This window comes from Maylandia zebra, linkage group LG22, assembly GCF_041146795.1.
Source record: "Maylandia zebra isolate NMK-2024a linkage group LG22, Mzebra_GT3a, whole genome shotgun sequence".
Lineage (NCBI taxonomy): Eukaryota > Metazoa > Chordata > Actinopteri > Cichliformes > Cichlidae > Maylandia > Maylandia zebra.
In genome coordinates, this window is record NC_135187.1 from 12300052 (window position 1) to 12324998 (window position 24947).

At 39.4% G+C, this 24947-nt stretch overlaps 4 protein-coding genes across 6 annotated transcripts; 2 read left to right on the plus strand and 2 right to left on the minus strand.

Annotated features, from left to right (window-relative positions):
- The first annotated feature begins 173 nt into the window (after nucleotides 1-173).
- Nucleotides 174-6445, plus strand: si:ch211-153f2.3 (uncharacterized). Its single transcript, XM_004548951.5, has 2 exons — nucleotides 174-943; nucleotides 4566-6445. The coding sequence occupies exons 1-2, from the start codon at nucleotides 746-748 to the stop codon at nucleotides 4851-4853; spliced, it is 486 nt and encodes a 161-aa protein (XP_004549008.1). The 5' UTR covers nucleotides 174-745; the 3' UTR covers nucleotides 4854-6445.
- Nucleotides 6446-6467: 22 nt separating this feature from the next.
- Nucleotides 6468-7582, minus strand: aard (alanine and arginine rich domain containing protein). Its single transcript, XM_076879406.1, has 2 exons — nucleotides 7079-7582; nucleotides 6468-6879 (listed from the first exon to the last, which is right to left on the minus strand). The coding sequence occupies exons 1-2, from the start codon at nucleotides 7301-7303 to the stop codon at nucleotides 6757-6759; spliced, it is 348 nt and encodes a 115-aa protein (XP_076735521.1). The 5' UTR covers nucleotides 7304-7582; the 3' UTR covers nucleotides 6468-6756.
- A 5099-nt stretch (nucleotides 7583-12681) lies between these two features.
- rad21b (RAD21 cohesin complex component b) lies at nucleotides 12682-23078 on the plus strand. 3 transcript variants are annotated; one of them, XM_076879090.1, is made up of 15 exons: nucleotides 12682-12845; nucleotides 15020-15217; nucleotides 16031-16160; nucleotides 16331-16430; nucleotides 16665-16771; nucleotides 16926-17135; nucleotides 17263-17385; nucleotides 17536-17664; nucleotides 18474-18697; nucleotides 18792-18948; nucleotides 19408-19553; nucleotides 19635-19832; nucleotides 19972-20055; nucleotides 21066-21302; nucleotides 22890-23078. In XM_076879090.1, the coding sequence occupies exons 2-14, from the start codon at nucleotides 15074-15076 to the stop codon at nucleotides 21255-21257; spliced, it is 1944 nt and encodes a 647-aa protein (XP_076735205.1). In that variant the 5' UTR covers nucleotides 12682-12845; nucleotides 15020-15073; the 3' UTR covers nucleotides 21258-21302; nucleotides 22890-23078. The 3 variants fall into 3 exon arrangements, with proteins under 3 accessions (XP_076735205.1, XP_004549011.2, XP_076735204.1); XM_004548954.5 differs by having other exon boundaries at nucleotides 21066-23078; XM_076879089.1 differs by lacking the exon at nucleotides 12682-12845 and adding an exon at nucleotides 12892-13164 and having other exon boundaries at nucleotides 21066-23078.
- Nucleotides 22082-24805, minus strand: utp23 (UTP23 small subunit processome component). The gene is made up of 3 exons (XM_004548953.4): nucleotides 24461-24805; nucleotides 24169-24343; nucleotides 22082-23762 (listed from the first exon to the last, which is right to left on the minus strand). The coding sequence occupies exons 1-3, from the start codon at nucleotides 24646-24648 to the stop codon at nucleotides 23361-23363; spliced, it is 765 nt and encodes a 254-aa protein (XP_004549010.1). The 5' UTR covers nucleotides 24649-24805; the 3' UTR covers nucleotides 22082-23360.
- Nucleotides 24806-24947: the final 142 nt, after the last annotated feature.

The window sequence follows — 24947 nt, forward strand, 5'->3', positions numbered from 1 at the left end:
TTGGTCGATGCAGGCTCCGTACAGCCGGCCTGTGTTTGGTTTACCAAAGCGTGTGAATAGATGAGGAGTGGGTTGCCAGGGGCTACAGAGTGAAGGGAAAATGGCATGAGAAGGGTTAGTTACACATGGCTGTTCACACTGTTCTTTAGATCCTGACCCTGACGTAGGCCACTCAGGGCAGTGAGCTCCACGTACACCATAGGACTTAATGTTTATGCCTCTGTCAGCATCATCACCTTCCATCATCTTTTAACAGACCAAAACTCACTGAAGCTGTGTGAGTTTACACAACAGGACCCTTGTGTCATCTTCAAGACAACCACCGGGCTAATTCCCTCATCTCCTTCCTAATGATCTCTGTGTTTGTGTGTCTGATTTAAAAAAAAAATAAAACAAAACAAAAAACCAAACAGCTCCACATCAGGCATCTGGACAATTCACTGACGTCATACCAGCTCAGTGGCATTCGCCAGACCAGTGCTACCAGTTCACTCTGCCAAGCAGTTGGGGGCTAATGTTTGCGAAACAGACGGCAAGAAAAAGGAGGAGAGCAGAGGGAGGGAGGAAGGAGCATGTTTGAAAGATGAGAACGGGAGAGAGAGAGAGCTCCTCTTAAGTCCTCCGAGCTGGCAGGGCTCATAACAGAAGACGAGGCTGTTTGCAGCTGCATTACGGCCGAAAACAGGCAAGACGCAGCAGAGGGTGTAGAAGAGACTCCGGTTAGAAGAACTATCACTGACCTAACATGATGGAGGTGGTCCTAACAAGACTGCGGGACTTCTCCTGCAAGACCTCCACCTTTGATGACTGCAAGGGAGCACAAGAGAGCACAAGCAGGGACCCTGAGGCCAGAACCAACCATGTCAAGGAAGGGTGCACATCTGGTGGAGAAGCAAGCAAACTGGACATAGAGAGTGCACTGGCCTGGCTGCGAAGGGAACTGGTAAGACTGGGACTCTGATCGAGCCTGTAAGGGAAACGGTGTATCCCTAATAAATTTTGTCTTGCTATACGTATATAACACCTGCAGATTCCTGTTTCCTGTTACAACTATATTAAAGCCCTCTTTAGTTTTATTGTGGCAGCTCATGTTAGAGTTGTACAAAACTATGCGTTCTGGGAATAGGGGGTGTTTATTTACACAATAAAGATTTAAAAAATATTATTTGTCTGTACTAAAAGCTGCATGCAAAAAAATATAATCTTGTGCATGTAAAATGAAATTTAAAACACTTTCAGAACTTTGGGTCAGTGCGATTCAAAGTTCTGTGTAAGTCAGAGTCAATCATTGTTGATGAAGAAATAACTATTTCGTATATAATTTCCTTAAATCTAGTAAAATGTTGCAGTACAATAGTACAATGTTGTTGTAGTAAATGTTCTAGTTAAACAAATTGATTTTGTTGGACTTGCTTAATCTGCTGACCAAATTCATGAATTTATTTAGCAGTTTTAGCCAAATGATGGAATATGACAAACATTACTGAGTTAGTTCACTAAGATTAGAAATCTTGTCCCATAGTTTTGCATTTTTCTTTTTCAGACAGTCAGAGTGGCCACTGTTCAGCAAATATTTCATAGATAGGGCCACATTGGCTATATTGCTTCAGGAAACAGTCTAAATACTTCCTTCACCACTGATGTGTGTTATTTTCTGATCTGCACAGGTAAGAGTAGACTTTGAAATTTCGGGGTTAAAATGACCCTTTTATTTCCAAAGTGAATTGTGAAATGAGTTGAATTCAACAGATAAACAAAGCATGAATTATTGTTTTGAAAGCATTTTATTTTTCTAAATTCAAACTGAGGCGAATATAAAATATCAATTTTGCTCATTTACTAAATAGCAACAAAATCTATGACCTGTAAATTCTTCTGCGTGGCCCTTTTGTGACGTCTGTGGGAAGTCTAAAAACATTTTTATTGTCTGTTGTGATAAAGATCAAGTCATTTGTCCCACCATCAGAACGACTTCTATGGTCAGCCCTGATGTTTTTGTGTGTGAGGCCCAAGTTATTGCCTTCTTTGTTCCTCCGGCTCCATGTAAGTCATGTTCTTACAACGTCACTCCCTTTTAAACCACCGTCACCATGCAAAGAGGCTGTGTGTGCATGTGCTTGTGTGTCTGCGAGTGCAAGGCTCATTGTCACGGCTTGATTTATCGCTTGGCATTTATTGCGACTGCTCGTCATGGTAACCGAGTGTCCTGAGCACACAGAGAAGAAAACAGTCTGAGCGGGAGCCGGACAGAAGAGCAACAAGGAGAAACAGAGACATCCTGGAAACAGGCCTCAGAGGAGCAGCAGTGAATGAGATCCTTAAATTGTCTGTTTCACCTTCCTTCAGATAGTTTAAGGGAGGTGCTCAGGCTAAAACCTTTAACCTTTAAATTCCAGAAATAATCCTCAAGTCTATTTATTAGATGATGTCAAGCTTTTGGCTCACATTGCATTTTTTTTTTATGAGCAGGACGAGCTTTGCATGTAAAAATACAAAATTAGACAGTCTCCGTTTTTTTGTCGCACTTTTGCCTCCTTAAATAAAATAAATTCAGATTTTCAGAGTTTTCTGTTTATTTATACATATGGTAACACTTCATAATACAGTCAATGACAAAGTATGTAATTCTCCTGTTATCAAATAGAATTTTATGTGTTTTATTTAAAATGACAATGTAATTATATTTACCTGCAAATACTTAAAGATAACCAATACAATAAAGGGGAAACAAATCAGGTTTTTACAGGAAATGCAGAAAAAGCTATAATGTAAATAAATTACACATTAATTATAAATAAATAAAAGTAGTGAATAAATCATTTTAAATAAATATACTTTATACACCATGGCCAGGCCATATTATGGAGTGGATTCATCTTGCCTGTTTACTTTTTTTTTGTTTTGTTTTGTTTTGTTCCATTACTCAACTGTCCTTTTATCAATTTAGAAAAAATAAGTACCATCAAAAATTGCAGGCTTATGTGACCTTATCGTGATGGGGTCAAGTCAACTTAATGTTCTTTTCTTTTACAATCACTATTCAAAGAAGACTTTTAAAAGGACCTCCTTTCCTTTAAAATACCTGGAAGCCAAGGTCAAGCCACTCCATAGTGCAATCCGCGGCCATGAAAAGTACAGTGTACTTAATCATTTGTGTTTCCTTTCTTGTAAAATACATGAAGTTATGCAATACTTGAAATTACTTGCGCATTACTTAAAATGACTTATAGAGTACTTGAATTTGTTTACAGTACAATTATTGTAAAACCTGGCTTTTTACCCTCTTTTTAGTGTACTTACCTTTAAGTATTATAGGCAAATATAATCACATTGCAATTTTGAATAGAGCACATCTGTAGATGTGATTATTTAATGCATACAACAATCCAAAGATCTTTATTCACTCTGGAAAAATTTTTGCTTCTACTCATCTTAAGGTTGATTTGTGGCTTTTCTAGAGCTTTTGATCAAAATGCATTAGGGGGAGAAAACAACTAAACTAAAGTCGAACTAGACTAATAAATCTATTGTTTTCTATGTTATTTACTTCATTAGTTTCTAAACTTAACATCTTGTTTAAATCGCCTAAGGAGATTTTTTTTATCCGTCTCATCAATATTTTATAACGATTTATTAACTTTCTTTTAGCCTCATTCAAAGTAATCTTTATCATAACCTTATATTTAAAGACATTTGAATTTACAATATGATCATTTCCCCCAACCCATAGCTGTTCCACTTTTTGTGTTCATGAGATGAATTTAATGACACGGATGCCTCTATGGTATTATTCTCCCACACTTAAACGAAGATAATTAAGGATAGAAAAAAGAAGGAAAATGAAACAGACACACCAAAGACAGAAGATGCATTAAGTATCGCTTATAATTCATAAGCAAAATGTGATAAAATATCACCAAAAAGTCCCAAAGCTTTGTGCTGAGGCTGAGGTTGTTTTTTTCTGTGGTTAGCATACTCCCTGGAAAAAAAAAACTCATCTACAGACAGAAGCTGATTTGAGAAGCCTCTACATTATTTGAAAAGGACTAGTGTTTGTCATAATGAGGTGATGAAGCCCAAAATGGCTTGATCTCAAAGAAGAAAAAAAGAAAATCACGGTTTTCTCTTAATTAAGTGTTGACAAAGGAAATACAACCAGAATCTTTTATGCACCGCCTCAGCCTCAGTTTGAGCCTGGTGCTGTAATTAACCGAGAAAAGAAATGCAGATCGGCCCGCATTCCTGAGTGCTTTGCACAGACTTGGACACTAGATGGAATTCTGAATATCTTATTTTACAATGCCAGTAGTTGGACAGCCTCTCATAAAAAAAAGAAAAGAAAGGGAATGACAGAAAGATCCATTTGCATTTGAAAGAGGGCAACACTCAAATGAAATGGCTTACAGTTTCAAAGCGAGCACAACCTGCTCAGCTTCATTGAGATGGAAAGAAACTCTCTGAAGTTCGCTTCACAATTCTTTCATTCACAGTTTGGTATTTGGTCCTATTTGTCTGTTTGCTCTGTGCTTCTGTGAAATCTAAACAGATGTGTCCTCCGTGTGTAGATGGAAATGCGTTCTCAGGATCAAGCCCTGATTCGACAGCTGATGGAGCTTCACTCGGGCATCCAGGAGCTCAAGCAGGAGCTGTATGAGGAGGAGCAAGAGGAGGAGACGTATGAGGAAGAAGAGGAGGGGAGCTACTGGGACTCTGAGAGTGAACAAGGAAGCGGCAGTCTCTACTCCAGCTCAGTGGAGGGGGGCTTTTCCATTTCCTGCCTAAAGATGCCTCAGCAGCTTTATTCGGGCACTTTATCGAGGAGGATGTTCTGCAGGAGAAGCTCTGTGCCTTAAAAAGTCAGACAAATTTTTCAAAAATGTGCCTTTTAAGGCAGTTAACAAAGACAAGGTGGAGTACGGTGACCCCATTTTCCACCGCTTCACTTAAGAAAAAACAAAGCTTAAAGTCATTTTAACTTACGGCTGCATACAAATTAGCCAACAATGTCATGGCTTATACTTTATTTTTATTTTCATAACACGAATATGACATTGTAAATGAAAAAAGGCACCTTAGACTAAAACAAATGTTTTTTTGTTTTTTTGCAAAACAGGCTAATTAGTAGTTGTGGGGCACAACAGCCATGTTGTTTTTTTGTTTACTTGTTTGTTTTTAGTGTCAAAACGTTGAGTATATCCATAAAAATACATGCTGGTGAGTTATAACACAAGTCATCCACCTTCCAGCTCGATTAATATTCATAATAAACACGTGTTTGTTTGATTTTTCTGTACCAAGACGTAAGCTGGGAGTTTTTACATTGGAGTCTAACAGGATGAACTACTTTTGGAGTCACCCTCAAGTGGCCATTAGAGGAACTGCTGTTTTTGACAGTTCTGTTTTGCCTATATTTTTCAGCCATGAATAAATTATCATTTTATTTGCATATTACTTTTCAAAATAAACGTCACAAAGTGCTTGACAACAAAAAGGATAGAACATCAAAACAAAAACAAAACAAAAGACAGCAAATGGAGTTTAAAAAGATGAGTTTTTAGCTGTATTTTAAGTCCGCACATATCAGAGTCTGGAGTACACTGTCTCCTTTAATTCTCAGCCTTTTATGATGCACAGCCAGCAGGTACTGATCACATGACCCCAGGCACCTGTTGGGTTGTATGCATGTAAAAGTTTACTGGTATACTCTGGTGAGTGTCCATGCAGAGCTCTAAAAGTTAAAACAAGAATCTTAAAGTGGAGTGTGAAGTTGATGGAACTAAATTAACAGTGTGACATGTGAGAAAAGAGTACACCCAGGTTTACTGAAGTCATAGTTATGTGAGTGGTTTTCCTACAGACTACTACAGATTAAATAAAAAAATATTTTTTAAAGAGTATGATGTAGCAGGAAAAGTAGGATTCATGATTCATGCTGTCTGGAGTATTTTATTAGCCAAACTAACCCATCAATGGCTGTAGCATCATACAGTATATACATTTCCAGTATGTATATATTGTTACTTTATATTTTAGTATCTGTATTAAACAATGACCTAAAGGCAGTCTTTTGAAGCACTGTGTTAAGCGTTTTCTCTGTCTAGACAAATATTAACATGTACTGTACAAACATGTGAACATGTCAGTAACTGAAAGCCTGAAAAGTCACTGATATTTATTCTGTCTGACCAGAAATGTAATTCAGTAGGTCAGGAGGTTGTTTATTTTATATCTCCATGTGTTCATTGTAACTGCAGATAACTATTCTGATTTGACATATGAGTTTTTAAAATGCTCTTACATGTAGATAAAGATGGGCTTTTTTGTTCTTGTTTGGGAGTGACACTTGAATGTATTTATTAACCATTCCTGAATTTTATAGCACTTTTTAAAACAGGTACTGCAGTGGTTACAGTATGCCAGCTAAATAAAGACGCAAAGACGGTGACATTGTACATTTTATTTCTCTTACATTCACACATTTATGTCTTTTTTTTCTTTCCACTTTGTTTATCACAACTTTGTGTAAGTGCAAATTTTCTTCAAAAAAGAAAAGAGCAGGATCAAAGACAATTCAACATATTGCAACCTTCTTTTTTTTCACTGAAGGTATTTTACATGCAACTGCTGACTAAGTTCCTTTACAGTGATACAACTTATTATCATAAGCAAGTGCATTTGAATCTTTGCATCACAGTCCTTACTTTCTCCACTATTCATTCCAGTAAAAAAAAAAAAATAGACTTTTGCTGGAGCCAGTTACTGGTGGTTACCCCCTTCTACCTCCACACATCCAAAACTCTCCCTCCTTAGTCTCTGGATCTCTGTGTTGAGCCCCAGCAGTGTCTGAGCCAGCTGGAGGTCCTGGGAGCGCATTTCCAACTGCATGACAACAATGAAAGAAAATAATTAGCATAACCAAGCTACACATAAAATTACTAGTCCTTTGCTTTGATTTTTCATATGCATGAATGAACTTGGTTAAAAATAATAGATGAATAAAATACCCATGACTGTTAATACCACCTGTTGAAGGCTAAAGATAAATAGCAAACAAAGTCAGATTTTTAAGATGACCTACCAGTTCAGACCTCAGCCAGGTTATCGCTCCATCTATCTGTGCCCGCCGCAGCTCTTCGTTTGCTTGATAACTCCTGCCCACGCTGACCGGTCTGACTGTGGAACCAGAGTCCTGGAGATCTTCTCGGGACTCTCCTGTCACTCTGAAGGCATCAATTAATTTGTTCTTTATGTTCTCCAGAACCATAGTTGACAAAGTGTCCTCACTGTGACTGTCTCGATCCATGCTCGGAGGATACAGATGTGCTGGCTGCTATGATAATGTTCCTCCCAGCGCTTTCTTTGACTGACTGATAAACACTTTGTCATAAAGCTTTCGGAAATGCTGCCTGCCTCGTTGTCTTCTTTACACAACACTGCCCCCCTTTTACAGATCCTCACCAAACTGGTCTTCCTCCTTTCCTTCTGTGGACAGGGCTCTACTCCACAGGTTTGTGTGTGCCTCCTCAGCAGCTCCAATAACCTTTTTGCCTGCTTGGTGTTGAACTGGCCTGTTTTGTCATTGTTACTATGGAGAAACACCCTCCGCCTGCGTGGCCACCTCCCTCCTCCTGCTTCTCCTCCTTCTTTCGGTAACCCTTATAAGAATAGTGGAAGATCTTGGACAAAGACTATTGTTGCCTCCAAAAAGAACTGAAAAGACCCCTCCAACCGGTGCCACCACACCCTCCCCCCCCTTTCTCTACTTCTTTTTCTCTGCAAATCCTGCCCCCATACAATTCCAGTGTGAGAAATGTGCTGTGAGTGAGCTCTCATTTGGACAAAGTGCCAATGTGTAAACCTGTGTGTGTGCGCCCCCGTGTACGCCACACACAAAATCCATGAAATCCCGGTGGACTTTTTCAGTGCTTCTCCCTAAATAAGACTTGCTTGTCAGCTTAGGAGACAGACAGGTTGTGCGAGGAGCAGACACAGCCTCAGTGTTGCCTGATTCAGAGGCACAAAGGCCATCCTACGGTGAAATATAACCAGGGCCTTTGTGCCCAAGTTAAGTCCATTCCCAGTGGGGTTTGTGGGATGGTTTTTGGCAAGAGTAAGCAGTTTTTTTCTCCTGACTTCTATATTGAGATGAGACAGGGGTCCGGTGTATTTCCCAGCCTAACTTATGAGCCTGGCTGTGAAAAGTGAGAGGCCACATTTGGAGGCGACATCACTATCAGTCAGTGCTTTCAAAGTGCACAGCTTTTTCTCAAAGTAATTCTTTACTCTGACAAAAGTGTTTATGTGCGTGAAACCGAATGAGACCTTGTGATGTCAGCCACTCGGCCAAGTTCTTCTGCATGCAATCGCCATTAAATAAATGGCTTTGATTTGTAATTCACTCATAAAATGATCTGCAAAGATGGATGTGAGAGTGTCTTGAAGAACTGGATGGAGCGGATCACTTGTCAAGGCTCGTAAGGTGTGAGCTATGACTCCATTTGTGCAGAGGTCTGTGGAGCAAATGAAGGGGTTGGAAAGATTGAGTCATCAGTCTTGAAGGTCAAGGAAGCAGGGCGCATGCAGGACAGAAATGACAAGGAAAAACAAGCTGCCAAACACACAGACTGAGCCTCAGGTGGTGAAGAAAGGAGCGGCACTGATCTCTGTCTCTAATTGAGCCTTACCTCATTGAGTTTGCTTATACAAGTGGGCAGGGATTGCTCAGTAGGTAGAGTGGTGGCCCCGTGATCGGAAGGTCAGGGGTTTGATTCCCCTGAACAGCTACCCTGAGGTACCCCTGTAAGGTACCGTCCTTACACACTGCTCCCCGGGCGCCCAATGGCTGCCCACTGCTTCACTGAGTGAATGGGTTAAATGCAGAGAGGAATTTCCCCACAGGATCAATAAAGTACTTTTGTTCTTTCTTTCAAATGGTTGGCCAGCACAATGGCAATTCTTGGGGAATCAGAAAAATACTCCCAAAACGTTGTCTTTACCGCATTCTCACTTTCACACTGTTGTCAGATTGAGATTAGACACTTTGGTTGACAAAAGTAAGGTCATACAAACATAAACAGCTATATGTGACCATGGAAGTATATAATCTTAAAGAAATAGGTCTGCAAATTAAAGAAAATGCCTAATCAAATTTTTAGTTACTTCTAAAAATTACTCCACAGTGCCAACAAAAGCCGATAGTCAAGAAAAGCAATTTAATTCAGCCTAGCAGCAAGCAGATTATAAGCCAAGCTTTAGCCTTGAATATCTCGGATGAGCCCCCAATTGTTACAACCGTGCCTCGGGAGATGAAAACATAAAACACAACACAAACAAAACTTTTATATTTATTAAAAAAGTTAGATTAAAAGAAACAATGTGAGAGAATTTCCGCTGACTGTATCTTGTATATTAATTCAAAATAAAGATACAAGAGTTCCTCGTTCTGAACCAGGTGGCTCCACAGGATTAGTAAGTCCACATATGAAAAAATGTTTGATTACCATTTAAAAAATAGATTATTTATTATTTACTTATTGTTTATTGTTACAAAAAACTAAATCATTCATAGGGAAATAAGGTTATTTTTATGGGAAGAAAGCAGTTGGGGCAGGATTTACAGCCTGGAAGGCCCAGGGGAGCACATGTCAGCCAATTGTTCCTTAAGACTGGATGGGCTGCTTCCAGTAGTTTGGAGTAAGAATGCAACACTGAAGTTGCTGAGAGACCTGACTTGGGTTGAGATCTGCCAATAAAACCTTTGGTTAAAAGAATAAGTCCACACCTTTCTTCTTAAAAGACTGGACTATTACACACTTCCTGTGCAAGCTACAAAACACCAAAAATTTTATTTTTTTTGTGTGTGTAAAAATGTGCTAAGTATTTCAAGATGATGCTCCCAGTCAAGTTTCCCTTTGTACTTTCTTTTCATCGTATATTTGTATTGATATATTCTGTTTTAAAGGGCTAACCAGCACTACATTGATTGTATTCTGTTTAAATAAATCAAGTTAATATGTATCATTCCTGGTGCATAATCAAATAAAAGAAAATAAAAATTAAAAATACAAATACATTATGTTGTGCAACGTTTAACTACAGCATACATTTTACTATCCACATGCAGTACATTGGCTTTTATTGCCAATCATGTTTCCTTTTAATCCATGGGATAAAACTTTTATTTGTGGAGTAATTAATATAAACAGATATCAAGAAAATAAAGAGGTGGACTATTAAATATCATTTCATTCATCAGTTAACAAAGAGGTAAAGCAGACATTGTCTAGTACAAGTGCAAAGACTAGGATTACATTTTTTTGTGAGCATTATTTATCATGATCAACCATACTAGGCAAATTCTTTTCCTCACTGATCTTGTGAGTATTCTAATTTCAGATTTAGCTTGAAGCACAAATTCCCCCACCATGGATTCAAAACACAAAAACGCCTTTATTTCGACTTGACTAGGCAGAACATTAAGTTTTAAGGATATCCATCAAAAATAGATAAATCGTTGTAATGAATTGAAAAACTTAAGTCATCCTGTGCAGACTGTTTAACTGTGATTTCACAGATGGAAAATAAGTATGATTTAAGTGTCATTTAAACACTAAGATATCTAGACAATTTTCCATAAAATTTAAATCTGAATTTTTCAGACAGCTCAAAGGAGTTGGATTTGGACCATTTCTTTTAAAAGATATGGCATTATTATTACTGAAATTATTAAAGCAAACACACTGCTTTATTGTTACTTCATTAGCTGTATTCTGCACAGTCAGGTGATCTTTTCTGCTTCTGAAAAACTGCAACATTTACAAGTAAAAATCTGCCTTAATCTTTCAGCTACTGCCTCCTGCTGGTACCTTCAGCTATTTGCAGAAAGTCACATGACAAACTTGAAAGAAAAAAGGACACACACAGAAGCTAAATCCCTGTATTTGTAAACTGATCTTAAACTAACTCTGATTCATGTGCCTGACCTGAGACAACATGTGACTAACTCATTTTCCTTTTCCCCGATATGTGTGATCGAGCATGCTGCAGCAGCCCGAGGGAGTGCAGAGCTCACATCTGCTGTCAGCTGAGCTGTCCAAGTGTCACAAGAGCAAAATTACTGCAGCCCTAACGGGACCGCTGTATGAGTGTGGAGCAAAGCAGCTCTTAATGTAACAAAGTGCTTTAAAACACAGTGAAAGAAAGAAATCATACTCTTTTTCAACATGTTGTCAGTGTAGATCATGTGTGTGTCATTCTGTCTGTAAACATGATAGCTCAGAAAGTTTTGAATGAATTCTAATAAAACATTGTAGGGTTTTATTAGTGGGATCATGTTAACAATTAGTTAAAATTAGGCAGGTAAAATTCACTGAGGACTTCAAGGCCAACTTAACGATTTATTGGTCAAAAATTGACAAAACATCTTATGAATGAGAAAATATTATTCTTACAAGTGTGATGTGCATAATTATTAACATATAGAGCATAGCTTATGAAGATTTAACATACAATGTCACATTTGAACTTTAACCTCGCCTTCAAGATCAATAAATTGCACTGATGGTTGATAATAATGATGATAATAGTTGATAATAATGCTACATAGACCAATTTAAAATGATAATGAAATGTTCACATGGGATGCTTTTCAAGTATGTTACAGTTACAGATATGTATATATGAAAACAAAAGGAGTACTTTTCTATGGCGTGGTGTGCTGGGGGAGCAGCACAGCAAAGAAGGACTCATCCAGGCTGGAGAAACTAATCAGGAAGGCGGGCTCTGTGGTCGGCATGAAGCTGGACACTCTGGTGACAGGGGCAGAGAAGAGGACCTTAAAGAAACTGATGGACATTATGAACAATGCCGGGCATCCTCTGCACACGGTCGTAAACAATCAGAGGAGCCTATTCAGCGACAGGCTGCTTCTCCCAAAGTCAAAAACCAACAGACTTAAAAACTCCTTTGTCCCACACGCCATCAAACTGTTTAACTCCTCACTGGACGGGGGAGGGAGGAGAAACAGGGGGACAAGGGAGGGCGGGAACAACTGAGCTGTAGGTGCTTTTCTACACTGTGCAATATTTGCAATATTTGTTTTTTGTTTTGTCTTTATTGCTTATATTCGACTGTGCAATAATCACTGTGCAATATACTCACTCAAATGTGCAATCCTATTTATCCATATTGTATATTCTGTATCTATATATGTGTATATGTGTATATGTGGTGTATTTATGCTTATATCCTTACTCTCATTCCCCTTAATGTATCTGTAAAATGCAACTTCTTTTGGTGCTTTGCTACTGGAAACTGAATTTCCCGGAGGAACCCACCCGAGGGATTAATAAAGTTTCATCTAATCTCTAATCTAAAATCAACTTTTTTTTCACTTGTTATTTTAAAAAGACCAGAGAAAACAAAAATGATTAAACACAAAACCCAATACTATTTCCTTAAAAGTAAATATGGAGAGTGAGCTTCTTATTAATGATGGAAATGTCTTAGTAAAGACAGAAAAAGTTTAATGTCCTTGTGTTGTTATTGACGAAAAAGAATCATTACAAGTTTGATGATGTTTTATAAACATCATATAGGATGTAAAGGATCTGAATGCGGCACACAGATAACGGAGCATCTCCCTCCCTCTCTTTGCCCTCATCAGCACCACCGTCTGCATCCTGCTGAGCTCTCAGAGCGTCCTGCCTCTCCGACGGGGACGGGACGCCATCTTGTTTGTTTTAGTGGAAGAGGAGGCGGAGGGGTACCGGGGAAAAAAATAACCCCCAACCAACGGCAGCGACGGCACGGCCGGCAAAAACAGAAACGCGCCAGACGGCTAACCGGTGAGTATTTTATGTCTAGCGTAAGCAGAAGATTAGATTTGTGTGGATAATTAAAAAAATAAAATAAATAAATAAAAGAGAGAAAACGGGGCTAGCGTCGCGGTGCTTTTGAAAGACAGCTGCTAATACTAGCTTATCTGCAGCATCACCTGTTGGGATGCAGGGAGCGTCAACGATGTAACGGACATCTCATTTAAAACGGTCAAATAAAACCTGCCCGGTCTTCTTCTGTCTGCGGTTACAGGGTCGCTGTGTTTCCCGGTAATAACAGTATAACATCTGCATTTGGGCCAGCACTTTGATTGGAGTCATCCTGCAGGTGCTGCATGTTGTTTCTATTATTAAATCATTACATCCTTCAGTATCATGACTGTCCTGGCTAACGGTGTAGCTGCAGGTCATTTCTACAGTATCCACAGTAAAGTGCGGGTATACACCTAACAGGCTATATAATTAGCCATAAATAAAAGGGGCCAATTAGGATAAATAACACTACTGCTCCTTTGTTAAAATGTTGCGTTTACTGTAAAATTATCTGCGATGACACATTGCCCAGACATAAAGTGACAAAGTGATTTCTGATATTTGTCCAAAAATATTTTCTTGTATTTAAACTGTTGTAAATGAGCTGTTAGCCTATAATATGTCCCAATTTTGGCCTACTATGTAAAATGAAATTGACATCCTTTATATTACAGATCCTTAATAATTATAGAGTCCCAATCGCTCGAGTGGCTATCACTGTTTTGTTTGTTTGTTTATTATTACAAATTAGTAATTAATATAAAAGACATTAAATAAAAGTTTACAGTTTTCCCTCAGCAGTGACAAATATTTTTGCTAGTTGAGTTGATCCAAATGAGGGATTTTGCTAAAATAATTCACTAAATTCATGGAAATGATTTGATAAATATCTTATCAAATTTTAAACATGTAAAATAAGGTTCTACTGTTGTTTGTGTCCAAGTATTATCTATTACTTAAAATATACACACACATAAGTAAAATATTTAGGAGAAACCAGTGTTAAAGTATGAATATTATTGTTTATATTATTATACAATATTAAATTATTGCACAGATCAGTGCATTTCTTTAATTTGACTGTACTGTAAAGTCTTATGTTAAAAGTTTACTCTCTCACCCAGCTCCTTAGTGTAGTCCAAGGAGCAGCCCTCAACAAAGCCAGGGCTCCTCACAAGTTTTTTTTTAGTCTTTTTTCTCTGAGTTCCTCCATCCCCAGCAGACCACAGCATAGAAGATTAAAGAGCTACCACAGTGTCCCAGAAGGTCCTTAACGGCATCCTGAACACAACAAAGGGCCTAAGACGATTTTAGCCTTTCTTATACAGGACATCTATATTATGTGACCAATCCACTTTGCTATTAAGATTAACATGCAAGTATTTGTAAGCTGACACAGTCTTAATCTCCAGGCCTTGAATGTTTACTGGTGTAAACTGTATCACCTTGCAGAGGAAGTCAGTCACCATTGTCTTGCTGGAGTTTATTCAAAAACAGTTTTTTTTTGCACACCATTCAGTGAAATTGGTAATAACCTCCCTGTATTCCAAGTTGTCCCCTTCTGATATATACCCAACAACAACAACAACTGTCCATGTTGTATCTGAAGTCCAGTTTGTAAAGGATTAAAAGGAACAGGGAAAGTACTCTACATTGTGGAGCCCCAGTGTTGTATACCACTACATTAGACACACTGTCACAAAGTTGAAAGCAGTGTGGTTTTTTTGTGAGATAGTCTCTGATCTATGCAGTCAGGTGGCAGCAGGCTATCGGGTTCAGGCTTTTTCCCCTGAACTAATATTAGCAAAACTTAACTAACAGAAGAAAAACTGTCTGGCTGATGGATGTAAATGAGAGCGATAAAATGAGCAGCTCATTCTCTGCCTTCTCTGGATTTTATGCATGCAGGTTAGATGATATGCCTCTGCAGTCTGTATCTGCACTCTGTGTGACACTGGGACTGCTCCAATCACAGGCGGTGGTTTCAAAAAGTCTCAGTTAATCAGTTTGCACCTTGTTATATGCTTATCACGATAACCCAATCAGTTGTTTTCTTTTCAACATCCCCACATAGTTTACCCCTTCATAGTGGTGATTTCAGTCATGTGCACTGTACTGTTTCTCTCTTTGTTTTTTTTCTTTCTCTCTAGGCCTGACGCATCCCCCACTTCCCCTTTCCCTTGTGGTGAGAAGGCATCGAGACGATGTTTTACGCACACTTTGTCCTCAGCAAACGTGGGCCGCTGGCTAAAATCTGGCTGGCGGCCCACTGGGACAAGAAGCTGACCAAGGCACATGTTTTTGAGTGCAATTTGGAGAGCAGCGTGGAGAGCATCATCTCACCCAAGGTTATTTCTCAGGCTACCACAGCTAACTCCAACAGACTTTGATTACTGTACACTAGGGATTTTCCATTTTTTAACACAGTTTCCACTAAAATCTGTCAGTCTGAAGCAGCTACAGTGAATTAAACAAACAGAGTTCAGGCAGCAGAAATTGCTGAAGTTGTGCTCTTTCCTTAGTGACAAGTTTCCTTATTACTCTAAAAATCCTGAATAATAAACTTTGTTGCAGTGACATGCAATTAATTTCTATATATAGTATTTGATATTACTATTTGGCACTGGGGCACCTATCAATTAACCTTACAGTAGCTGCTCTGCCATTGAAAACCATGCCATGAAGTTCCTGGTACACAGTTTTTGTGTGTTTTTTTTCTAACCGCTCCCATGTGATAAAGTGATTACCCCATTACTGCATGTAAATAGAACCTGCAACACTCTTTATTAGTTCCATAAATTGGTTATCGGTCTCCTTGATTGCTAATAGTTGGTATTAGCCCTGAAAAAGCCACATTGGTCAATCCCTGCTGTAAAATGTGGCTGTTTCTTATTAGGTTTCAGTGTCTACCTTCATGTAGTCATCCTATAATTACATTGTAGGCCCTTATTGGGGTTTTTTTTTTTTTTTTATATATTATTCTGGTTTAATTTTCTCTCAGGATTTCTTTATAGTACAGACTTGTTAATTTCATTTATATAGAACTCATCGGTTGTGAGACAGACTGCTTTTTTGCTTCCCACATGTGGAAGAAGTGACACAGTTTATGTAGAAGACAGAAGTTACTGTATTACTAAATGTATGTCTTTGTTTTTTTACAGGTAAAAATGGCTTTACGGACTTCAGGGCATCTGCTGCTGGGGGTGGTGCGAATCTACCACAGGAAGGCCAAATACCTGCTGGCAGACTGTAATGAGGCCTTCATCAAGATCAAGATGGCATTTAGACCAGGTTGGGAACAGCAGATAAATCAAAACTAGGCTTTCCAAAAACCATATTAAATACATACTCATACAGCAGCAGTTAGGGCCCTGAAAGAGCCTCTGTTACTTTAGATGCACATGCTAACTACGCATGTGTCACATACACTAAAGCTGCTTTTCTACCTCGTGTTGTTTCAGGTGTGGTGGATCTTCCAGAGGAGAACAGAGAAGCAGCGTACAACGCTATCACTCTGCCCGAGGAGTTTCATGATTTTGACCAGCCACTGCCAGACTTAGAGTGAGTCCTACAGTCTTCCTGAGAGAGCACAATGCAGAATAAGACTACAAAGAACAAAGTTGTTGTACAAAATAAACTGTGCAGATCACAGCCATTAAATAAAAATGGTGTCGCGTAAGGTAGCGTAAACTTGTTGTCTGTATTGTACACGGCCCACATGCTTAGCCACCCCCTCAGAGTCCCAAAATATATTAACAACAGCATTTAAATGACAGTGTGTTGTGTTTTGCACAGTGACATTGATGTAGCTCAGCAGTTCAACTTGAACCAGAGCAGAGTGGAGGAGATCACCATGAGAGAGGAGGTGGGCAACCTCAACCTGCTGCAGGACAATGATTTCGGTACTTTGTTTTTTGGGGTTTTTTTTATCTTTATGTAGGATTTGATCAATTAAACACCAACATCCAAACACCAATGTAAAACCACATTTCAGTATTTTAGTGACACTTTGTTTCAAGGCTGATTCCTTGACTTCCTCACTGTTTTTTCATGCAGCCGACTTTGGGATGGATGACCGGGAAATGATGCGAGAGGAGAGCGCGTTTGAGGTAGACATTATGGGAGCATCAGCTTCGAACTTGCTACTGGAGGCTGAGGGTGGTGCTAACCAGATGGCCGATAAGTCCAACCATTTGGAATATGATGACCAGTACAAGGATGACTTTGGAGACAACCCCATGGAGAGCAATGAGGGAGGAATGCTGGGTAAGAGCTAACACTAAATTTAAAAACAGATTATTTTATTTACTCAATGACATCTGTAGATGACGCTGTTTTCGTCTGGCTAGTGGATGAAAAAGTGTACTTTTTCTTTTCTTGTATTTCTGTGTAGTGGACAAGCTGCTGAGTAACGAGGATGGAGGCGGCATCTTTGACGACCCTCCTGCCATCACAGAGAGTGTGATGATGCCTCAGGACCATGGAGACGATGACGATGACTTTGATGCTCTCTCAGGTCAGTTTCACAAATTCCTCAGGGCTAAAATATAATATTTTTTAGTCTTTAGCTAGAGTGTGGTATGTTACGGAGAGTTAAAATTACAATGTAGTTGTGTCATTATCATGAAATGCAGATCTAATATGATGTGTATGTGTGTGGTGTTAGCGGGAGCCCCAGATAGTCCGGACTCAGGCCCAACAGAGCCCCTACCAGCTATGACTGACCAGGCAGAGCAAACTACTCTGGTCCACAACGAGGAAGAAACCTTCGCCCTGGAGCCCATCGACATCACAGGTAATCCAGCTAATTTTGTTTTTGTTTTGTTTCTAATTACTCAGCAGCTCTCTCGCTCTCTGTAACAGAAAAAATAACTAATGAAGATGGAACGTAAGAAAGATGAAAGCCGTGCTAATGAGCATGATTCTGTTGTGCTGTGATCTAGAAAATGAGCGGTTATACATGTCAGAGTCAGCCGGCATTTAACCAGTTGACCGGAGCAAAGCGTGACCACATTCCAGTTATTCACACTCAGCAGACTAATCTGTCATGACGTGTGTGATGTTAGGCACGGTGCAAAGTGCCTCACATGTCAGCAACATTAAAAATGTGATTTGATTTCAAATGGTTCATGTTGTTTTGGACAGTATCTTAAATTTTGCTTCTGACAAATAGCCTTCATATTATAATAATTAAAAAGAGTAAAGCTAACACTCAAACGAATGAAAACTAAACTGAAATACACTTATCTATTTTGGAAACTAACTTAAAACTGATTTTAAAACAAAAACTCAAATGCTCTGAAATGCACCAGATCAGCAAGATAATAAAACTCCTGTTTCTACAATGAAATGGTAAATGGACCGGTTGTTATATAGCACCTTTCTCTATCTGAGCACTTTGCACAACTTGCCTCATTCACATTCACACACATTCATAGCTCCAATGGATGCATCTGTGAGCAGTTAGTTAGTATCTTGCACAAGGATATTTGGCATGCAGACTGGAGCAGCTAGGGATCGAACCACCAACCTTCCAATTAGCAGATGACTTGCTCTACCTGAGGTTAAGCACTAAAAATGAGCCCTTGTCTTCCTGATCTACAGTGAAGGAGACCAAGGCAAAGCGTAAGAGGAAGCTGATTGTAGACAGCGTGAAGGAGTTGGATAGTAAAACTATTCGTGCACAGCTTTCTGATTACTCCGACATTGTCACAACCCTGGATCTGGCTCCGCCCACAAAGAAACTGATGATGTGGAAGGAGACGGGAGGAGTTGAGAAGCTTTTCTCCCTTCCAGCTCAACCTCTATGGAACGCCAGACTGCTCAAGGTAACGGATGTCATTCAGGGACATTTGTGCACAGTGTTTTAGTGGTCACGGCGACACACATTACAAACACTGACTCTATGTTTACCCTCACTAGATGTTTACAAGATGCCTGACACCATTAGTCCCAGATGAACTGAGGAAGAGGAGGAAAGGTGGAGAAGCCGACAGTCTGGATGAGTTTCTCAAAGATCTGGAGAACCCAGAAGTGCCAAGAGAGGAAACAACAGGCCACCAACAGAGAGACATCATGGGTAAGAAACAGACTCCATATAAAAGATAGAATAGCTTCAAAAGTCTGAAAAATGAAGTAAACATAAAGTGCCTCAAACTGAAATTAATTTAGTAAATTATGGTCTCTATTTGCAGTTTTATTTAAATATTATTTCTCACATACATACATTGCAAAGTGTTTTAAGAAAACAAATGTAAAATAAGACAGGCGGTAAAGACTAATGTGAAATGCAAGCGTTTAATAACAAAATTTATACAAATGCATGAACAAGACATCTAGAACAAAGATAAGAGCTCTATAGAAATAAGCTAAACTGAAACATGTTCCACAGTAAGATGTGCCCCATCATTCATTACATCTTATATTTGGACTATGTTACATTCATCTTTTACATACAGTCTGTGAAAATATTTTCCCACTGGTTTTCCCACCAGTGTTCATTTGAGGTAGCACAAAATATGTTCTTGATTTTTTCCAGACCAGACCATCATGGAAGAGGCCAGCGTGCTGCAGACTTCAGCTGTAGAGGGGAGCAGGACAACCCTGGATGAGTCGGTCATGCCACCTCCATCCTCCCAACGAGGCCTGAAACGCAAGGCCCAGGACACAGAGCCAGCCCTCCCTGTGAGTACATGTTTTTCAGAGTTTGTCACATTGTGCTTTCTCTGTCTCTCTGATGTGTCCTCTGACCCCTCCTCACTCCAGATGGGGGCCTTGGACCAACAGCAGCAGCAACAGCAACAGCAGGGGTCCAGACCATCTAATGCACCCCAACAGCTCGAGGCATCCACTGTGGAGGTACCCCCGGAGGAAACAACCACCACCAACATCAGCCAGCTGATAGAACTGGACCTGCTCACCGACAAGGACAAGAAGAAGAATGATGAGGACTCTGATGAAGAGGTGAGATAAAGATTCCCAAACCTTGCTTCTTCACTTTTCGCACACCTTTTTCATTTATTCAGAGTAAATAAGCAACCTCATTTTTATGTAGTTTATTTATCTGTAAGTTGGTATAAGGATTTATGTGTATTTATGTCAGGAGGAGGAGGCGCAGGGAGGAGACCAGGACCAGGAGGAGAGGAGGTGGAATAAAAGAACCCAGCAAATGCTTCATGGTCTCCAGGTATGTATGTCATCTCATCTTACCAGATAAGAAAACAGCAGAGTGATAAGTTGTTGGTACAACTTATAGAAATATCTGAACTCAGATCCACACACTGAGACACCCTGGATGTTTCTGCGTGCTTTAAGAAGGGAGACTGACATCTCGTTGTATGAAGAAACAACTTATGTGCTTTTATTTTACCTTTTTTCCCCAAAATATACTCATGTGCAGTAGAAAACCATATGAATCCTCTCTGAAGTGGAATTGTTTCTAGTCTAATGGTGTCAAGTTTGTTTTTTTAGATTTAAAATTAAGATGTAAAACATGACACAGTCCAACTAAACTCACAAGGAGTTAACATGAAACATCTTAAAGTGCATAACATAAAATAAAAATTCATTTCACAGATTCAGTTTGATTATTATGTCAAAAGACCACCAATACAAGTTTTTATGACTTATTTTGTTTAAATCAGCCACAGCTGTGATTTTACAGATGACTTAGAGAATTTAGGATTGTGGCCATAGACACAATCAGGATGCTATCCTGTTGGATTTTTGAAATCTACATTGTGAAACTTTAACTTTAGGGTTTTTTTCCCCATATTTGGATGAGAGGATGGGATGCTGGTTAATTGGTTTGGTTATAAATACAGACACACTAATACAATAATAAAGTTTTTCATACAGAACTGAAGTCTGTGCCAAACTGCAACGTGAGTGTGTGAGGTCAGGCCTGTGAGTCTGACCTCAGGCAGAGCTCAGTTGAGATTTTGGGTTATTATCTTATATTATAAAACTTTTAGGTAATAGCCCGACAGTTTCGCTTGTGGATAGCATTTTTTATGCCAGAGGCAAGCTCCACACTCAATATATTTGCAGATTTCCACAGCATCAGGTAATATTAAGACTACCGACTGGCATCGGATAAGTAGATGTACCTTGCATAAGCTTAAAATCCATTTCCATATCAAAATATGCAAAATGACAGGCTTCCTCTTGCTCACACTCTTTGTCACTGCATCACAGAGGGTGATGGCTAAAACCGGTGCCCAGTCGGTCAGCCTGCTGGATCTGTGCAGGAACAACAACAGGAAGCAGGCAGCTGCCAAGTTCTACAGCTTTCTGGTCTTGAAGAAGCAGCAGGCAGTGGAGCTTGTCCAGGAGGAGCCTTACAGTGATATCATCGCTACGCCGGGTCCTCGCTTCCACATCGTCTAAAAAACCCATTCCTTTTAATCTTTTAAAGAAAAAAACTGCTCGGAGGTCAGTACTTTTAGTCAGCAGCACTATCTGTTAGTTTAACACAAGTCTTATTTAAGTATGCTGAGATTGTTTTGTTTGTGAAATGGTGTCATTTTTGCATCATTTAGATGTGAAGCAGTGGTGGTTCAGTGGAAGTGGGTCTGACTAACGTAGTTGGAACTCAAACAATGAACATATTTATTATTTACTCACTTTATATCCCAATCACTGTAAAGGATCACCTGCATCTCATTGTTTGCTGCCGTCTCACCAAAGTGAAGGAGTCCAGTGTAATGATTTGTTTACAATCAGTCAAACATGTTACTTCCATTTTTCTCACTACTGCAGGTGAAGGTTTACTTCTGAAGTCTCTCACCATCATATTAGGAAGAAGGAGCATGCACTGTTTCCAAGAGTACATTTAAACAGTTATTATAGTAGTTCTCTACAGACTCAACCAGCAGCTAATCATTATACAGCTGTAGAGTAGCACTTTAAGTATTACAGACTCTAAGTTGTTGTTGCTGTTGCTGTCAGTAAAAAAAAAAAAAAATAGACATGACCCAAATCCACACAACATACTAATTTCTAAGCAGGATTCGAGGATTGTGCAAACTTAAAAATAGTGATGGCTATCAGCCTCCTGACACAAATCCTCTGGAAGGATTTGTGTCAGGAGGGTCATGATGGAAACATTAAAAGTGAGCATAATTTATGCACCGTTAATTTATGGCTGTTCTCTTACTCAAGGTGTGTTCTTACCGGCATTGGGAAAGACAGTAAAAGTGACAAAACAGTGATTAAACTTCATTGTTTATTGTCAAAGGTCTATTTAAACAATTTAAATTGTGTTAATTTTCAGTAAATTTCACCAAAATTCTAACTTTTTTTTAGTAAAGAAATCTGTGGCATCAATTTGAAAATCTTATATCGCCTTTTTCTCATGTTCACGCTGTCTGAGGCCCGCCTGCCTGACCAGGGGATAACAAAACCCCATCAACCTTCAGGTTAAGGGGTAAAAATCACCTGTTTTTTTCAGCGCATCGTGATTATGCACACTTTTCCTGATTCAGATTTAAAATTCTGATAAAACAGTTCTGGGAACACCTTTAACAACTCCTGCTGCTTCCTCTCTAAACTTGGAAGGAATTAAGTTTTCTCCATCATTGCCTGTTAGTATAAAATATGAAATATTGAGACTTTTCATCACGTTGTCTTGGACCTTGTTACTATGTGCTGTGGATTTGGGACACAGTTTAATAAAACCTAGCTTCGGGACCTCAGCCTATAGATAAAAACATGAGTGGTCTGCTATACTTGCATGCTATCCTGAAATATTTGAATCAAGTCCAATTTGTGTGAAATTTCTTTTCATTGCCATGTTACTTTTTTTCAAATCCTTAAAATAACTTGAGGTCAGATTCACTTTACTCAGTGTCCTTATTGTATATGGATACAGTGATGCACTGTCTTGTTTATTAAGACAATTAAGTTGTTGTGCTCTGTGTCACTTTTGATAGTATTAATTTATTGTTGTATTGCTGTATAGCAGCTAAAGAGAATGAATTGTTTTTTCATTTAAAAGCAGATTTCATTATTAATCTCTAGAATGGCTGGATGACAGGATCAGATGGAAACTGGATGGACTTTTGTTGCTGCAAGTCATCGTGGTATGAGAAAATACTGCAGCTTAAATTTAATCTGCACGAAATATCAACAGTGGAAACAAGTTAGTGTGTCCAGAGACAGCTAAATGCATTGTTTTTGATATCCCCTTCCATCTAAAAAAAAGAAAAAGGGTAAACTGTTTAATGTCTGAGTGCATCTTATATTTTAAACTATGTGCCTGTAACGAAACCTGCTTTTTTGATTTTGTATAAAAGAAATCATAAAGATGTTGTCTGAGAACAGTTTCATTCCCTTACCTGTAAGGTTTTTCAAAATAAAACAAATAACACTACAAAATGGCATTTTTAAAATATTATGTAATAAACTTTTTTTTCCTCTGCAGTCATATCAAAAAGTAAACCTATAAATCAGGTGAATGGAGAAGGTTGAAGTCTCTGTCTTCCTGCTGTTTTATGTATTAGCAGCTGCTGGGGCAGCTGTGCCATCTCCTGCCTCCACTTTTCGTTTCTTGTGTCGGCTTCTCTTCCTCTTCCCCTCCTGCTCTGTCTTCTTCAGCGGAGGTGTCGGGACTCCTTTCTTCTTTTTCTTCAGGCAGCTCAGCGGGTTGGGGTTGGACTGTTTCCTCTTCCTCTTCTTCCCACGCCTTTCTCCGTCCTTCTGGCCAATTCCCTGCTCCTCCTTCAGGGTCCGGATACTCTGTTGCTGGGCCGGGCTGACCAGCTCTCCCAGCTGGACGGCTTGGACGTGGTTGAGGGACGCCTGGCTGGGCTTGTCCAGCACAATGGTGTTGAGGATGATGTAAAGCAGAGGAACTCCTGGAATTTTCTTCAGCCCCGTGGTGACTGTGTGGTCCTGAAGACACAATGAGACCAAGGAGATATTTGTAACTTATCTGTCATCTGCTCCACTGAACAGTTATAATCCCAAATCAGACAAGAATGAAAACAAGTTTTCAGCAGCCCATCTCCTCGGTACCCAGATGTTTACAGGCTGTTGTCAAAAGAACAGGGCATGATACACACAAAACATGTCCCTGTAAAAATTTTTGAGACTTGTTGCTGCCATCAAATTCGAAATAAGCCAATATGTTTTCACAAAAGAGTAAAAGGAATCAATTTAAGCATTTTCTACATTTTCTATGTTCAACTCTGGGTAGAAAATGCAAATCGCTCCATTATGTTTTTTTGGGAATCGAGTTTATCGGAGCACCCAAAGCTGGCTTTCAAAAATATTTTCCCACTTTCATCTCATTATTTACCTGTGTGGCAACGAAGTAGTGGTGCGAGTTGGTCTCTTCCAGCATGGACAGCAGACACTCTGATGCTGAGACCGGCTCCTTGAAATGCGGACACTTCCTGACCTGAAACCTCTGCAGGATGATCTTGGCCCCGTACAGCTGTTTTCCAAGCGTCTCGAGCTCCTTCAGCGCACAGCTGAACGTGAACACGTGGACATATTATTAAAAGGTGTATGATGACGGTGTTGTGCCAAAAAGTGACCGGGGGTAGTGGGTGGGGAGGAGGGGGGTGCTCAGAGGTGAATACACTCACCTGGTGGTGCACAACTGCACCTCTCCCATTAGGTATTTGGGCATCTGCTCTTTGATCTGAATCTTGTTCTTCAAGGCCGCTTGACAGAAAGTTCCATCGATGAGGATTTGGAAGGGTTCCCTGAAGCCGAAGTTGTATTTGTAGAAACTGATCGTCTTCTTGGCTTGTTTCTGCCGCTTAATCTTCATGGCGGCGGGCCAGTGATGAAAGAGCGCGTATTAAAACACAAACAACCGTCAGTGACGCGCGTTAACCGTGAAAATACTGTTAACGTTAGAATTATCAAACACAGCATGTGCGCTGTACACAACACGCTTACGGTCGGTGCCCCTCAACTGTCCGACTGGAAACAACATGTAGGACTAATGTTCCCGCTTTCTTTCTTTCTTTCTTTCTTTCTTTCTTTCTTTCTTTCTTTCTTTCTTTCTTTCTTTCTTTCTTGTATGTTGTTAGTGTAAAACATTTGCTTTAAATTATAGAAGACCTC